We start from the raw sequence: 17,400 nt of genomic DNA on the forward strand, positions 1-17,400 counted from the left end.
TCTCACTCACTGTAGTATTACTGATCAATATCACTGTGCTCATTCACTCATTCACTGTAGTATTACTGATCTATATCACTCTCCTCATTCACTCACTCACTGTAGTTTTACTGATCTATATCACTGTGCTCATTCACTCAATCACTGTAGTTTTACTGATCTATATCACTCTCCTCATTCACTCACTATCTGTAATATCACTCCTCTCTCAGGGTGAGTTGGTCTCTCAGATGTCAGGAGGCTTTGATGAGAAGTCCGGAGCAGCAGGTCAAACTGCTATGGTCCCTGGAACAAGGGTGAGTCAGAACTTCAGAAGCTTTGGTTTCCAGGGCTATTTTACTCAGTAATAATTAATTCTCCAGGACTATGTTACTCAGTAATAATTCATTCTCCAGGACTATATGTTTCTCAGTAATAATTAATTCTCCAGGACTATATGTTATTCAGTAATCGTTCTCCAGGACTATATGTTACTCAGTAATTATTCATTTTCCAGGACTATATGTTTCTCAGTAATAATTCATTATCCAGGACTATATGTTACTCAGTAATAATTCATTCTCCAGGACTATGTTACTCAGTAATAATTCATTTTCCATGACTATATGTTACTCAGTAATAATTTATTCTCCAGGACTATGTTACTCAGTAATAATTCATTTTCCAAGACTATGTTACTCACTAATAATTCATTTTCCAGGACTATGTGTTACTCAGTAATAATTCATTCTCCAGGACTATGTGTTACTCAGTAATAATTCATTCTCCAGGACTATGTTACTCAGTAATAATTCATTCTCCAGGACTATGTTACTCAGTAATAATTCATTTTCCAGGACTGTTACTCAGTAATAATTCATTTTCCTAGACTATGTTACTCAGTAATAAATCATTTTCCAAGACTATGTTACTCACTAATAATTCATTTTCCAGGACTATATGTTACTCAGTAATAATTCATTCTCCGGGGCTGTATGTTACTCAGTAATAATTCATTTTCCGGGACTATATGTTACTCAGTAATAATTCATTTTCCAGGACTATATGTTACTCAGTAATAATTCATTCTCCAGGACTATATGTTACTCAGTAATAATTCATTGTCCAGGACTATGTTACTCAGTAAAAATTATTTTTCCATGACTGTATGTTACTCTGTAATAATTGTCCATGACTGTTACTGGGAAAAAAAATCATTTTCCATGGCATTATTGAATAATATTTCTGTATTTGATTTTATTATTTTATTGCATGACTTTATTGCTTCTTGCACAGGCAGGTGTGCTTCCTAGGCACTTAGTGTCCATGTTTTTCTGTTGTAAATATCTTGATATATGACTGTATATTTAAGGGGTAATATGTGTCTACCTAGATATGTGATTTATTCTTTGGGTTTCGGTGTTTGTCTGTTAGGGGGAGGCTGGAGTTAGAGGACCTCCAGGACCTACTGGCCAACCTGTAAGTCAACTAGTTCCCATTCTTAAAACGTTCACAAATGTAATAATAACAAATAAAAAAAGAATGCTCCAATGGCTATGGATTTCAAAATAAATACAGATGGGGAATCTCTTTCTCTTTTCTCTCTCTCTCTCCCTTCATCTCTCTCTCTTTCCTCCCTCTCTCAGGGGCCTCCAGGGATTCAGGGCCCTCCTGGTGAGGTTGGCGATCCAGGATACATGGTAAGAATGAAGCCACAATTCCAGCCCTTTCAAAGTACTGCAGAATAACATTGTGTTGGGGCCTGTGGTAAGATAACAGTATACAGGATGCATGACCTCATCGGACAGATGTGGGCAGGGTATATACTGAACTGAATGCACCATCGTGAGTGTCTTCTCCATTTTGAACACCACTGGACTGTCCATATTGAGATCCACCATGATGAAACTCTGGGGCTGAAGTGTCTCAGATGTGTCTGCAGGGTTTGTGTTGAGATAAAACCTTTGGGCTGGTGTGTCTCAGATTTTGTTTATAGGGTTTGTGTTGAGATAAAACCTTTGGGCTGATGTGTTTCAGATGTGTTTGTAGGGTTTGTGTTGAGATAAAACCTTTGGGCTGGTGTGTTTCAGACGTGTTTGTAGGGTTTGTGTTGAGATGAAACCTTGGGGCTGAAGTGTCTCAGATGTATTTGTAGGGTTTGTGTTGAGATAAAACCTTTGGGCTGATGTGTCTCAGATGTGTTTGTAGGGCTTGTGTTGAGGTAAATCTATGTTCTATTTCCTCATTGTAGGGTACTTCTGGTCCTAGAGGCCCTGAAGGTCCTCCGGGCAAAATGGGTGAAGATGTGAGTATCTATAATCTGTTTGCCCTTTCTTTTTAAGAGTATGCTTGGCAAAACAAGATACTGAAAATGATCCAATGCAATTTTATCCCCCTACAGGGAGAGTCGGGGAAATCAGGAAACTCTGGAGAAAGGGGATTTCCTGGTTCTCCGGTAAGGTCCACGTTCTAATACTCCAGTCTTTCCTCTTCATCTCCAGTCGTTACATGTGTAGCTGTTTGCGCTCTGAGGAAGCATACTAACAATGTGATATATTTTAGGGGGCGAGAGGTTTTCCAGGGACACCCGGCCCCCCAGGCTTGAAAGGCCACAGAGTGAGTATAAATGCACACCACATCCATCCCCCACTCAGTGTATGTCACTCATCCAGCTCCCTCATGCTCACCCACACCACATCCATGCCCCACTCAATGTGTGTCACTCTTACAGCTCCCTCATGCTCACCCACACCACATCCACCTTCCACTCAGTGTCTCACTCTTACAGCTCCCTCATGCTCACCTACACCACATCCACCCCCCCACTCAATGTCTCACTCTTACAGCTCCCTCATGCTCACCCACACCACATCCACCCCCCACTCACTGTCTCACTATTACAGCTCCCTCATGCTCACCCACATCACATCCATCCCCCACTCAGTGTCTCACTCTTACAGCTCCCTCATCCTCACCCACACCACATCCATCCCCCACTCACTGTCTCACTCTTACAGCTCCCTCATGCTCACCCACACCATATCCATCCCCCACTCAGTGTCTCACTCTTACAGCTCCCTCAAGCTCACCCACACCACATCCATCCCCCACTCAGTGTGTCTCACTCTTACAGCTCCCTCATGCTCACCCACACCACATCCATCCCCTACTCAGTTTCTCACTCTTACAGCTCCCTTATGCTCACCCACACCACATCCATCCCCTACTCAGTGTCTCACTCTTACTCTGCTGCTATGCATTCGGTTGCTGAATATGAAAGGACACCATCTTAATCAGCAGCGGTATCTTCCCCTGCACTTACACAGAGATGCTTTATATAGATGATTGTGGAAATTGATTGGTTGGAAGGAAGTTTATTTAATCCAACACGAACAAGTCATGAAACACTTCTTTCATGAGAGAGTTGCTCACATAACAAACTCAAATATAAATACTAAGCAGTCACTGATTTGGGCTATGAGCAGATATTAGGGCATAAACCTATCATTTCATAACATGATGACTTAACATCTTTGCTTGAATCTGCACTGCTACAGCAGTGACATGTAGAAGCGCAGTGGAAAGCTTAGTGTGATGGTTGTTTCAGTTCAGGTAAAACCTGCAGTTACTTGTGAGCATCAGCGTGATTAACTTTCTCATAGACTACTTAGGGCCATCTTGAGCGGGAAGGCCATTATATCATATGGGTGTAACTCACTATGGCTAAATAAACGGAATGTATTACTAATAAAAAATCTGTAAGAAGCTTGCAATTGTGTCTTCCACATCTTCCAGGAATAATATCCTATCCTGACAACATTTTTCCTTTGCATACTGTAATACAGGGATGTTTTGCTTTGTGAAGCTTTCACTATTTTATTCATTCAGATAACCTAATTTGACACTTGTAAGACTTGTAACACAGTTGTGTTTTTCCTGTCATCGATGAAATACACAAATGCCGGTGCATGTGTAAATGTTAATGCAGATGTTCTTTTAACGTTACAGGGACACCAAGGACCTGTTGGTGTTAGAGGTGAAACTGGTGCTGTTGGGTCAAAGGTAAAAGGTCGCACATGTGATTTTGATGCTCATATTGAATCAGTGTGCTTCATTTTTATCAAATGACGGTAACAGCGTGTTGGTTTCCCCCCCTGTGCGTTTCCTCTCTCAGGGAGAGTCTGGCCCCACAGGTCCTTTGGGCGGCCCTGGCCCTCTGGTACGTGTCACCACATTCCAAACCAGTACAGTGCGCCGTGTCATGGAATTTTCTTTAGCCCGAAAATAATAAAACATAATAAAAATCTGTTTTTTATTGTCTCACGTAAATGCAAATTGTAAATTGGCCTATGAGCAGAGCCGTTTAATGTCCTCTGCAGGGTCCCAGGGGAATGCCAGGAGAGAGAGGTCGGGTGGGTCCTGGAGGACTGCCGGTAAGAATGATCATGCTCATGAGCTCGGAGAAATCTGATTCATTTAACTCAATCCTTTTCATACTGTATCTGTTTAAATCATTACCGGTAAGAATGATCATGTTCATGAGCTCTGAGAAATCTGATTCGTTTAACTCAATCCTTTTCATACTGTATCTGTTTAAATCATTACCGGTAAGAATGATCATGTTCATGAGCTTGGAGAAATCTGATTCATTTAACTCCATCCTTTTCATATTGTATCTGTTTAAATCATTACAGATAAGAATGATCATGTTCATGAGCTCAGATAAATCTGATTCATTTAACTCCATCCTTTTCATATTGTATCTGTTTAAATCATTACCAGTAAGGATGATCATATTCATGAGCTCGGAGAAATCTGATTCATTTAACTCAATCCTTTTCATACTGTATCTGTTTAAATCATTACCGGTAAGAATGATCATGTTCATGAGCTCGGAGAAATCTGATTCATTTAACTCCATCCTTTTCATATTGTATCTGTTTAAATCATTACAGATAAGAATGATCATGTTCATGAGCTCAGATAAATCTGATTCATTTAACTCCATCCTTTTCATATTGTATCTGTTTAAATCATTACCAGTAAGGATGATCATATTCATGAGCTCGGAGAAATCTGATTCATTTAACTCCATCCTTTTCATATTGTATCTGTTTAAATCATTACCGGTAAGAATGATCATGTTCATGAGCTCGGAGAAATCTGATTCATTTAACTCCATCCTTTTCATATTGTATCTGTTTAAATCATTATAGATAAGAATGATCATGTTCATGAGCTCAGATAAATCTGATTCATTTAACTCCATCCTTTTCATATTGTATCTGTTTAAATCATTACCGGTAAGGATGATCATATTCATGAGCTCGGAGAAATCTGATTCATTTAACTCCATCCTTTTCATATTGTATCTGTTTAAATCATTACAGATAAGAATGATCATGTTCATGAGCTCGGAGAAATCTGATTCATTTAACTCCATCCTTTTCATATTGTATCTGTTTAAATCATTATAGATAAGAATGATCATGTTCATGAGCTCAGATAAATCTGATTCATTTAACTCCATCCTTTTCATATTGTATCTGTTTAAATCATTACCGGTAAGGATGATCATATTCATGAGCTCGGAGAAATCTGATTCATTTAACTCCATCCTTTTCATATTGTATCTGTTTAAATCATTACAGATAAGAATGATCATGTTCATGAGCTCAGATAAATCTGATTCATTTAACTCCATCCTTTTCATATTGTACCTTTTTAAATCATTACCAGTAAGGATGATCATATTCATGAGCTCGGAGAAATCTGATTCATTTAACTCCATCCTTTTCATATTGTATCTGTTTAAATCATTACCGGTAAGAATGATCATGTTCATGAGCTCGGAGAAATCTGATTCATTTAACTCCATCCTTTTCATATTGTATCTGTTTAAATCATTATAGATAAGAATGATCATGTTCATGAGCTCAGATAAATCTGATTCATTTAACTCCATCCTTTTCATATTGTATCTGTTTAAATCATTACCGGTAAGGATGATCATATTCATGAGCTCGGAGAAATCTGATTCATTTAACTCCATACTTTTCATATTGTATCTGTTTAAATCATTACCGATAAGAATGATCATGTTCATGAGCTCGGAGAAATCTGATTAATTTAACTCCATCCTTTTCATATTGTATCTGTTTAAATCATTACAGATAAGAATGATCATGTTCATGAGCTCAGATAAATCTGATTCATTAAACCCCATCCCGTAAATATCATATCTGTTTAAATCAGAGAAGCTGCATTCTCATTTAATGTAACTTAACATGATCAACCTCAACCTTGGTTTGTAAGAAGCTGGAATAGCCTATGCAATGTATTAGAAATATTCCTTGCAAATGACATGTTATACACATGTTATTGACATCCAGGTATGACGAATAATGATTAAAAAGGAATAACATTTACAGACAGTGCTCTGAGCAATAACGTTTTGTATTTTTGCAATTTAGGATATATTTCCTGAATTTATTTTTATGTTATAGGGCACACGTGGATCACCTGGCAATGTTGGAAAACCAGGTCCAATGGTAAGAAAGTACAAAATATTAACTATAAATGTTCCTTTTGAATATCACTATGTATATTGAAGGCATACTATGTAGGATTTTTAGCCTCGCTTTGATCCTGTGTTTGCAATCAAAGAAGTCGCCTCCTCCATCCTAAACCCCGCCCACTCCCCTCCCTTTCTATAGTTTTTATCTGGTTTTTATTTTTATATCTTCATTTTTTGATAGTTGTCACCATCAAAGAAAAGCGATTCCATTGTTGACTCTGGTTTTCAAATGAGCCCTGTTGGCTTGTTGTTTTGCATCTCTGTACTGGTGCTCCTTCACCTTTGCCATTGCGGTAGTTAATTGGCTACAAACACTCTGCTGAAACCTGATCCCACCCCTCAGTAGCCACACCCACCCCTTCCCACACAGAAAAGAGGACCACACCCGGAAAAGTCTTGAAAGCATTTTAGAAGGAGAAATACAGGCAGAGAACTGCGGTTTCAGCACATGTGCGCAAAGACAGAGAGCTTGCCAGTGCGCCATAGATATGACTGAACATGGTTACTTTATAATATTTGCAAGTTTAAAATACTGCATAGTATGTCTTTATAGCCAGTCAACTAAATTTATTACATGACACATGGCACAGTGTCAAAGTTTTGCCATGGTATTAAAGCCATACAGTATGTGGTATTATATTACTTACTGTATATGACTGTGTATGTATTGTATGGCGGTAAAGACAGTGTGACTGTGGCGAGTGTGTCTATAATGAGCGTGTTACAATAATGAGCATGTTACAATAATGAGCATGTTACTGTGATGAGCATGTTACTGTAATGAGCATGTTACTGCAATAAGCATGTTACTCTAGTGAGCATGTTACTGTAATGAGCGTGTTACTGTAATAAGCATGTGACTGTACTGAGGGTGTTACTGTAATGAGTATGTTACTGTAATGAACATGTTACTGTAATGCGCCTGTTACTGTAATGAACATGTTACTGTAATGAGCATGTTACTGTAATGAGCGTGTGACTGTAATGAGTGTGTTACTGTAATGAGCGTGTTTCTGTAATAAGCGTGTTACTGTAATGAGCGTGTTTCTGTAATAAGCGTGTTACTGTAATGAGTATGTGACTGTACTCAGCATGTTACTGTAATGAGCATGTTACTGTAATGAGCGTGTTTCTGTAATGAGCGTGTTTCTGTAATAAGCGTGTTACTGTAATGAGTATGTGACTGTACTCAGCATGTTACTGTAATGAGCATGTTACTGTAATGAGCGTGTTTCTGTAATAAGCGTGTTACTGTAATGAGTATGTGACTGTACTCAGCATGTTACTGTAATGAGCATGTTACTGTAATGAGCATGTTACTGTGATGAGCATGTTACTGTACTGAGCGTGTGACTGTAATGAGTGTGTTACTGTAATGATCATGTTACTGTAATGAACGTGTGACTGTAATGAGCGTGTTTCTGTAATGATCATGTTACTGTAATGAGCGTGTTACTGTAATGAGCATGTTACTGCAATGAGCGTGTGACTGTAATGAGTGTGTTACTGTAATGATCATGTTACTGTAATGAGCGTGTTACTGTAATGAGCGTGTGACTGTAATGAGTGTGTTACTGTAATGAGCGTGTTACTGTAATGATCATGTTACTGTAATGAGCATGTTACTGTGATGAGCATGTTACTGTAATGAGCATGTTACTGTACTGAGTGTGTGACTGTAATGAGTGTGTTACTGCAATGAGCGTGTTACTGTAATGAGCATGTGACTGGAGCGTGTTTCTGTAATGGCAGTTTGTAACGCTGTTTTGACTGAGAGACTGCACCATATGTAGCCTACTACAGTAGGATCAGTTCCTCATGCAGCATCTGTAATTTCAGGGTCCTCTGGGGCTCAGTGGCCCCCCAGGGTTCCCAGGAAACCCGGGTATGAAGGTGAGTTAAGTCAGACCCCTAACAACATGCTTATTATTTACTAAATGTGGCCCACTTTCAGATTGCAACAATAAATAACGCTGAATGAATATGCCCTTCAATTAATACCTTCTTGCAGCATTTAAACATACTGGCAACCCCTTGTTTCACTATTTTGCGGCCATTTTGAGATGGTTGGCTGAACTTCACGTTCCTGTTCCTCAGGGAGAGGCTGGCCCCACAGGGGTCCGTGGCACAGAGGGTCCCCAGGGCCAGAGGGGAGAGACGGGTCGTCAGGGAACATCTGGTTCAGCTGGCCAACAGGTGCGTACCTTCACACGGCAGCAGCAACACAGATTCAAAGCAATTACGTTTTTTGATGTTTTTAGAGCTGCTTTCATGAGTAAATGCACTGGTTTCAGGGTCCATCGGGTACAGAAGGAGGGCCAGGAGCCAAGGGACCAATAGTAAGTTCAGAATTATCTATTCAAATAAATCACCCATGCCTAATTAAGTATTTATTATTATTATTATTATTATTAGCTGTTGTTGTATATTATTATACAATATGATAATAGGTAAAATATGCAGCCTGTTATTTGTATTTTTGTGAATCATGTCTTGTAGGTAGTCTGATTCTTCTCTCTGTTGTAGGGAGCTGTTGGCCCTCAGGGGCCAGGAGGTCTGCTTGGCCCTCCAGGGCCTCCGGGACCCCAGGGAAGCACCGGCCAGCCAGGCGTGAAAGGCCAACTGGTAATGCCGACCGGACGGGCGCCTCCTGCCACCTCCCTCCTGCCACCTTCCTCCTACCACCTCTCTCCTGCCACCTTCCTCCTACCACCTTCGTCCTGCCACCTTCCTCCTACCACCTCCCTCCTGCCACCTCCCTCCTACCATCTCTCTCCTGCCACCTCCCTCCTGCCACCATCTTCCTGCAACCTCCCCCATACCACCTCCCTCCTGCCACCATCCTCCTACCACCTCTCTCCTGCCACCTTCCTCTTACCACCTTCCTCCTACCACCTCTCTCCTGCCACCTTCCTCCTACCACCTCCCTCCTGCCACCTTCCTCCTACCACCTCTCTTCTGCCACCATCTTCCTGCCACCTCCCTCATACCACCTCCATCCTACCACCATCTTCCTGCCACCTCTCTCATGCCACCTCCCTCCTGCCACAATCCTCCTACCACCTCTCTCCTGCCACCTTCCTCCTACCACCTCCCTCCTGCCACCTTCCTCCTACCACCTCTCTCCTGCCATCTCCCTCCTGCCACCATCTTCCTGCCACCTCCCTCATACCACCTCCATCCTACCACCATCCTCCTGCCACCTCCCTCATGCCACCTCCCTCCTGCCACAATCCTCCTGCCACCTCCCTCATACCACCTCCATCCTACCACCTTTCTCTCACTCGTATCCCACATGTCCTGTCTTTCGCCACATCAGGTGTAACACCATGTCCGTTTCACATGTAAACACACTTCCTCTCTACCTGTTTCAGGGAGACATTGGAGTGCCTGGCTTCAAAGGAGAGGCAGGGCCTAAAGGAGAACAGGTAAGACCAAATAATTATTATTATTATCATTATTATCATTATTATTATTATTATTATTATTATTATTATTTCTATCTACAGAGATGGAAAACACATACAGTCAGATAATGCAGTCCTACTACTTTATAAAGAAAGAAAACAACCTGCTGTATGTCTGTGTTTCTGACACAGGGCCTGCTGTATGCTCTTGGGATAAATAGTTAGGAATGCAATGTGATAGTATATGAAGTTTACATTTACATTTACACTCACATATTTTTGAGAGTAGAATAGCAAAGTTCCTGAATGTTGCTATGTTTACACTTACATTGAAAATCGAAATAAAAGTCCTGCCTAACTTGTGTGATGCGTTTGTGGCCCAGTCCTCTTGTGTCAGATGTGATGTTGATGTTGATGTGTCATAGGGCCCGCCCGGTGCCCAAGGGCCGCTCGGACCGCAAGGAGAGGAGGGGAAGAGAGGTGCGCGCGGGGACTCTGGTTCCATTGGTCCACAGGGCGGTGTTGGTGAGAGGGTGAGTCTGCCCGTCCGCGCACCCACCATGGAGTACCCCAGCACCGCGAAACCACGCTTTTAAACGACCTCCAGCAGTCAGTCTGACAGGGGATGTGCGCACTATGCCGAAGGCTTATTTTTCACTGTGTGGGCATTTGAAAAAACTGAAATACTGCACATCTGATGTGAAATAATGCTTCTGTCACTGGTCTCAAGAATACCCGTCATGTCAAAACTATTCAGGAATTCTTCTGAAAAACTCTTCTGGTTTTATTGTAGGGTGCCCCTGGCAACAGAGGATTTCCCGGAGCCGACGGATTGCCTGGACCTAAGGTACTTCATATTTCAGTCTGCAAAAAATGGCGGAAGAATTTTCGGTGAATGTTGACGCGACAGTGAGGCATTTCTCCGTGGTTTTTTTCCAGGGTGCACAAGGAGACAGAGGAACCGGTGGAGTGCCTGGCCCAAAAGGTTCTTCTGGTGACCCGGGGCGCACTGGAGAGCCCGGCCTCCCTGGCGCACGGGTACGAAAACCCCCTCTCGATTCTGTACCCGCGCCGCCCGGGCGCGTCTTGAGTTTGTGTGAGTGTACGCTACGGGCTCCCAATCTGGCACAGCGGGCCTAACACCTGTGCCCACTTTCCAGGGCCTGACGGGAAATCCTGGAGTGCAGGGGGCGGAGGGCAAGCCAGGCCCGCTGGTGAGTTGGAAAGCCTCGCTCCCAGTCTGCACCACCATCAGGCAGTCAAGCCAAGGACAAAGTAAGGAATGTGCTTCCTTTTTCAGGGGGGTCCCGGGGAGGACGGACGTCCGGGCCCAGCCGGATCCATCGGAACCAGAGGACCCGCTGGATCCATGGGCCTGCCAGGCCCAAAGGGATTTAACGTGCGTGTTCTCCCGCCCATGGACAGCCAGAGCCTCCTGAGACTTATGCGCCATGCTGTCATGTGACTAATATTTTCTCTATGGTATTTGGACAGGGAGATCCAGGGAAAACTGGGGAACAGGGAAATCCTGGAGTACCGGGACAAAGAGTGAGTATGGGAATTAACTGAGTGATTCATTATGTAACCGATTCACTTCCCCTTGTCCTATGTGATTGGACATTAACTGAGTGATTCATTATGTACCTGATTCACTTTCCCCTATCCTATGTGATTAGGCATTAACTGAGTGATTCATTATGTACCTGATTCACTTCCCCCTGTCCTATGGAATTGGGCATTAACTGAGTGATTCATTATGTACCCGATTCACGTCCCCCTGTCCCATGTGATTGGGCATTAGCAGAGTGATTCATGATGTACCTGATTCATTTTCCCATGCCTTATGTGATTGGCATTAACTGAGTGATTCATTCATAATGTAAGCGATTGGCTGTGCCTTTCTTATATGATTTTGGGCATTCATTTGGTAATTGATTTATTGTGTGACTGACTGATTGATTCTGTTGTAGGGGCCACCAGGGAAAGAAGGAGAAGTTGGGCCGGCAGGTGCTGCTGGTCCTGCAGTAAGTCTTTCTCTCATAGGTCTGATGTGAAAGGGCTGTGGGTGGATTGAATGTGTTGCATGAGCAGGCTCACATACATATTTAAAATATTGCACCTCTTTATATTCTGGTGAAATTTTTAAAACACTCAGATTCCCAGAGAATTTTCAACAAAACTAACCCAAATCTACAATTGTAAGGGATTCTCCCTTATATTCTCTTCTTGGAGAAAATGCTACTTTTTTGTTTCTCTAAAATGATCACTGATCAGCAGCAATTCTACCAAAGTATTCCAAAAAAATTTTTGAACCAGGTCAAATTTGGAATATGAAATCAATCATGATTTTCAACGGGTCATTTTTCTCACAGTGAGCAAATTTGCACCTGTCAGAAAGCAGCAGAGAGCAGGGGAATCACATTGATAGAGGGATTACCTGAGAGAAAGATCAGGAGAATCACACTGATGGAGGGATTACCTGTGAGAAAGAGCGAGGGAATCACACTGATAGAGGGATTACCTGTGAGAAAGCAGCAGAGATCAGGGGAATCACACAGATAGAGTGATTACCTGTGAGAAAGAGCAGGGGAATCACACTGATAGAGGGATTACCTGTGAGAAAGAGCAGGGGAATCACACTGATAGAGGGATTACCTGTGAGAAAGCAGCAGAGAGCAGGAGAATCACACTGATAGAGAGATTACCTCTGAGAAAGAGCAGGGGAATCACACTGATAGAGGGACTACCTGTGAGATAGAGCAGGATAATCACACTGATAGAGGGATTACCTGTGAGAAAGCAGCAGGGGAATCACACTGATAGAGGGATTACCTGTGAGAAAGCAGCAGAGAGCAGGAGAATCACACTGATAGAGGGATTACCTGTGAGAAAGAGCAGGGGAATCACACTGATAGAGGGATTACCTGTGAGAAAGCAGCAGAGAGCAGGGGAATCACAGTGATAAAGGGATTACCTGTGAGAAAGAGCAGGGGAATCACAGTGATAGAGGGATTACCTGTGAGAAAGCAGCAGGGGAATCACACTGATAGAGGGATTACCTGTGAGAAAGAGCAGGAGAATCACACTGATAGAGGGATTACCTGTGAGAAAGAGCAGGGGAATCACACTGATAGAGGGATTACCTGTGAGAAAGCAGCAGAGAGCAGGAGAATCACACTGATGGGGGGATCATTAGGCGCCACTTCCTGTTCCAACCAGAATAGAATGGCAGACCGGCCGTTCGGAGAGGGTTAAATGATCCAGGAATGCTCCAGCTGCCTGCGGGCCACAGTAGTGCCCAACCCGTTGACATGTGGTACCGATGGCAACTCGATAGGTTCTCGCTTCCAGGGGTATCTTCACAAAATGACACGTGGCAAATGAAAGATATCATTCATAAGAAGATCTTAAGCCATTCCACATAAGCAATGATGCAGAATACTGTAATTCTGATAGCACTTTTCATAAATGTAAGGAAGACAGTGACAGCAAGATAGTTGAGGAAGAGTCTAAAGAAGAATTGCTTATCCCCCATAATTTTAGCGCAATCAATCTGGACAAACATTGTAGTCAAGCTGCACCTTTACAGGTAAACTTGTTGTTCTGTAAACAGCCATGAGAAATAAAAGGCTGTGATTAATTAAAGGCTATAGCCAAGGGTGATTAAGCACTGTTGGACTGGCTTGAGAGTTTTTTCCCCATTGAAGTGGGAGATGTAGCTCGCTAATGCTAAAGCTAGGAATGAGGGAGGGGGATGTGAGTGAAGCTCAGAGTTGTGAATGAGGGGGATGTGAGTGAATCTCAGAGTTGGGAATGAGGGGGATGTGAGTGAAGCTCAGAGTTGGGAATGAGGGGGATGTGAGTGAAGCTCAGAGTTGGGAATGAGGGCGATGGGAGTGAAGCTCAAAGTTGGGAATGAGGTGGATGTGAGTGCAGCTCAGAGTTGGGAATGAGGTGGATGTGAGTGGAGCTCAGAGTTGGAAATGAGGGGGATGTGTGTGAAGCTCAGAGTTGAAAATGAGGGAGGGGGATGTGAGTGAAGCTCAGGGTTGGGAATGAGAGGGATGTGAGTGAAGCTCAGAGTTGGGAATGAGGGGGATGTGAGTAGAGCTCAGAGTTGGGAATGAGGGGGATGTGAGTGAAGCTCAAAGTTGGGAATGAAGGGGAAGTGAGTGGAGCTCAGAGTTGAGAATGAGGGGGATGTGAGTGAAGCTCAGAGTTGGAAATGAGGAGGATGTGAGTGGAGCTCAAAGTTGGGAACGAGGGGGATGTGAGTGAAGCTCAGAGTTGTGAATGAGGGAGGGGGATGTGAGTGAAGCTCAGGGTTGGGAATGAGGGAGGGGGATGTGAGTGAAGCTCAGGGTTGGGAATGAGGGGGATGTGAATGAAGCTCAGAGTTGGGAGTGAGGGGGATGTGAGTGAAGCTCAGAGTTGGGAATGAGGGGGATGTGAGTGAAGCTCAGAGTTGGGAATGAGGGAGGGGGATGTGAGTGGAGCTCAGAGTTGGGAATGAGGGAGGGGGATGTGAGTGGAGCTCAGAGTTGGGAATGAGGGGGATTTGAGTAGAGCTCAGAGTTGGGAATGAGGGGGATGTGAGTGGAGCTCAGAGTTGGGAATGATGGAGGGGGATGTGAGTGGAGCTCAGAGTTGGGAATGAGGGAGGGGGGTGTGAGTGGAGCTCAGAGTTGGGAATGAGGGGGATTTGAGTAGAGCTCAGAGTTGGGAATGAGGGGGATGTGAGTGAATCTCAGAGTTGGGAATGAGGTGGATGTGAGTGGAGCTCAAAGTTGGGAATGAGGGGGATGTGAGTGGAGTTCAGAATTGGGAATGAGGGGGATGTGAGTGAAACTCAGAGTTGTGAATGAGGGGAATGTGAGTGAAGCTCAGAGTTGGGAATGAGGGAGGGGGAGGTGAGTGAAGCTCAGGGTTGGGAATGAGGGGGATGTGAGTGAAGCTCAGGGTTGGGAATGAGGGGGATGTGAATGAAGCTCAGAGTTGGGAGTGAGGGGGATGTGAGTGAAGCTCAGAGTTGGGAATGAGGGGGATGTGAGTGAAGCTCAGAGTTGGGAATGAGGGGGATGTGAGTAGAGCTCAGGGTTGGGATTAAGGGAGGGGGATGTGAGTGGAGCTCAGAGGTGGGAATGAGGGAGGGGGTGTGACTGGAGCTCAGAGTTGGGAATGAGGGAGGGGGATGTGACTAGAGCTCAGGGTTGGGAAAGAGGGGGATGTGAGTGAAGCTCAGTTGAAAATGAGGGGGATGTGAGTAAAGCTCAGAGTTGGGAATGAGGGGGATGTGAGTGGAGCTCAGAGTTGGGAATGCGGGGGGATGTGAGTGGAGCTCAGAGTTGGGAATGAGGGAGTCGGATGTGAGTGGAGCTCAGAGTTGGAAATGAGGGGGATGTGAGTGGAATTGTGAGTTGGGATTGAGGGGGATGTGAGTGGAGGTCAGAGTTGGGAATGAGGGGGATGTGAGTGGAGCTCAAAGTTGGGAATGAGGGGGATGTGAGTGGAACTGTGAGTTGGGATTGAGTGGAGCTCAGAGTTGGGAATGAGGGGGAAATGAGGAGGATTTAAGTGGAGCTCAGAGTTGGGAATGAGGCGGATGTGAGTGAAGCTCAGAGTTGGGAATGAGGGGGATGTGAGTCAAGTTCAGAGTTGGGAAAGAGGCGGATGAGTGGAGCTCAGAGTTGGGAATGAGGGGGGTGTGAGTGGAGCTCAGAGTTGGGAATGAGGGGGATGTGAGTGGAGTTCAGAGTTGGGAATGAGGGGGATGTGAGTGAAACTCAGTGTTGTGAATGAGGTGAATGTGAGTGAAGCTCAGAGTTGGGAATGAGGTGGATGTGAGTGGAGCTCAAAGTTGGGAATGAGGGAGGGGGATGTGAGTGGAGCTCAGAGTTGGGAATGATGGAGGGGGGTGTGACTGGAGCTCAGAGTTGGGAATGAGGGAGGGGGATATGACTAGAGCTCAGGGTTGAGAAGGAGGGGGATGTGAGTGAAGCTCAGTTGAAAATGAGGGGGATGTGAGTAAAGCTCAGAGTTGGGAATGAGGGGGATGTGAGTGGAGCTCAGAGTTGGGAATGCGGGGGGATGTGAGTGCAGCTCAGAGTTGGGAATGAGGGAGTCGGATGTGAGTGGAGCTCAGAGTTGGAAATGAGGGGGATGTGAGTGGAATTGTGAGTTGGGATTGAGGGGGATGTGAGTGGAGCTCAGAGTTGGGAATGTGGGGGGATGTGAGTGGGGCTCAGAGTTGGGAATGAGGGAGTCGAATGTGTGTGGAGCTCAGAGTTGGAAATGAGGGGGATGTGAGTGGAATTGTGAGTTGGGATTGAGGAGGATGTGAGTGGAGGTCAGAGTTGGGAATGAGGGGGATGTGAGTGGAGCTCAAAGTTGGGAATGAGGGGGATGTGAGTGGAACTGTGAGTTGGGATTGAGTGGAGCTCAGAGTTGGGAATGAGGGGGAAATGAGGAGGATTTAAGTGGAGCTCAGAGTTGGGAATGAGGAGGATGTGAGTGAAGCTCAGAGTTGGGAATGAGGGGGATGTGAGTCGAGTTCAGAGTTGGGAAAGAGGCGGATGAGTGGAGCTCAAAGTTGGGAATGAGGGGGGTGTGAGTGGAGCTCAGAGTTGGGAATGATAATGTAAGCGAAAGGTTGCAAGTAGAACACTGCCATTGTACCCTTGAGTAGGGTGCTTAATCTGAATTGCTTTAGTGTGTAATGTATCCCGCTGTATAAATGCATTATATATAAAAATTCAAAAGTTGCTGTGGATACAATTATGATAATATTTACTGTATGTAGTGGTGGGAGAATCTGAATCATTAACATGCAGTGTTCTGATGGATCCACATTATTTAGATATCCCTTTTAGGGCCATAATAGCTGTATCTCCATTAGAGAGAGTACACTAGCCTTCAGTCCCCTGCCACCAGACCTGGGGCATGTCACATAAGAGATCTGTGGGCATGTCACATAAGAGATCTGTGGGCATGTCACATAAGAGATCTATGGGCATGTCACATAAGAGGTCTGTGGGCATGTCACATAAGTGATCTGTGGGCATGTCACATAAGAGATCTGTGGGCATGTCACATAAGAGATCTATGGGCATGTCACATAAGAGATTTGTGGGCATGTCACATAAGAGATCTGTGGTATGAATGCAAATCCATGTGAAGAATTGACATTTTTCAGTCTTTGTCAGACAGCCCAGCACTACAGTTTCTTTTATGCTTTTCTTAATCAGTATAATATTTTGAATAATTATGAGCTACCTGCTGTGATGTATTCTTCATGTAAACAAAGCAAACCAGCAGATATGTTCCACAATCAGACCAAAGCTCAATTCACTGCTACCTGCTGTGCAAAGTAATGAAAGATAAGTCACTTATAAATCACTTAACCCTACAACTGGCAGCGAAACTACGGGTGTGGGTGCC

General features: G+C 44.1%; 1 protein-coding gene across 1 annotated transcript in view; it reads left to right on the forward strand.

Annotated features, from left to right (window-relative positions):
* The window catches only part of col5a2a (collagen, type V, alpha 2a), a 62,348-nt gene that overhangs the window by 30,698 nt on the left and 14,250 nt on the right, over positions 1 to 17,400 (forward strand). Inside the window, exons 8-29 of the mRNA XM_035393918.1 lie at positions 213 to 296; positions 1,414 to 1,458; positions 1,626 to 1,679; positions 2,231 to 2,284; positions 2,381 to 2,434; positions 2,542 to 2,595; positions 3,988 to 4,041; positions 4,154 to 4,198; positions 4,359 to 4,412; positions 6,486 to 6,530; positions 8,396 to 8,449; positions 8,654 to 8,752; positions 8,851 to 8,895; positions 9,083 to 9,181; positions 9,931 to 9,984; positions 10,389 to 10,496; positions 10,757 to 10,810; positions 10,903 to 11,001; positions 11,124 to 11,177; positions 11,264 to 11,362; positions 11,458 to 11,511; positions 11,934 to 11,987. Coding sequence (XP_035249809.1) covers positions 213 to 296; positions 1,414 to 1,458; positions 1,626 to 1,679; positions 2,231 to 2,284; positions 2,381 to 2,434; positions 2,542 to 2,595; positions 3,988 to 4,041; positions 4,154 to 4,198; positions 4,359 to 4,412; positions 6,486 to 6,530; positions 8,396 to 8,449; positions 8,654 to 8,752; positions 8,851 to 8,895; positions 9,083 to 9,181; positions 9,931 to 9,984; positions 10,389 to 10,496; positions 10,757 to 10,810; positions 10,903 to 11,001; positions 11,124 to 11,177; positions 11,264 to 11,362; positions 11,458 to 11,511; positions 11,934 to 11,987 — 1,416 coding nt within the window. The remainder of the gene's footprint in view (positions 1 to 212; positions 297 to 1,413; positions 1,459 to 1,625; positions 1,680 to 2,230; positions 2,285 to 2,380; positions 2,435 to 2,541; positions 2,596 to 3,987; positions 4,042 to 4,153; positions 4,199 to 4,358; positions 4,413 to 6,485; positions 6,531 to 8,395; positions 8,450 to 8,653; positions 8,753 to 8,850; positions 8,896 to 9,082; positions 9,182 to 9,930; positions 9,985 to 10,388; positions 10,497 to 10,756; positions 10,811 to 10,902; positions 11,002 to 11,123; positions 11,178 to 11,263; positions 11,363 to 11,457; positions 11,512 to 11,933; positions 11,988 to 17,400) is intronic.

The sequence above is a fragment of the Anguilla anguilla genome, chromosome 15 (genome assembly GCF_013347855.1).
Source record: "Anguilla anguilla isolate fAngAng1 chromosome 15, fAngAng1.pri, whole genome shotgun sequence".
Taxonomy (NCBI): domain Eukaryota; kingdom Metazoa; phylum Chordata; class Actinopteri; order Anguilliformes; family Anguillidae; genus Anguilla; species Anguilla anguilla.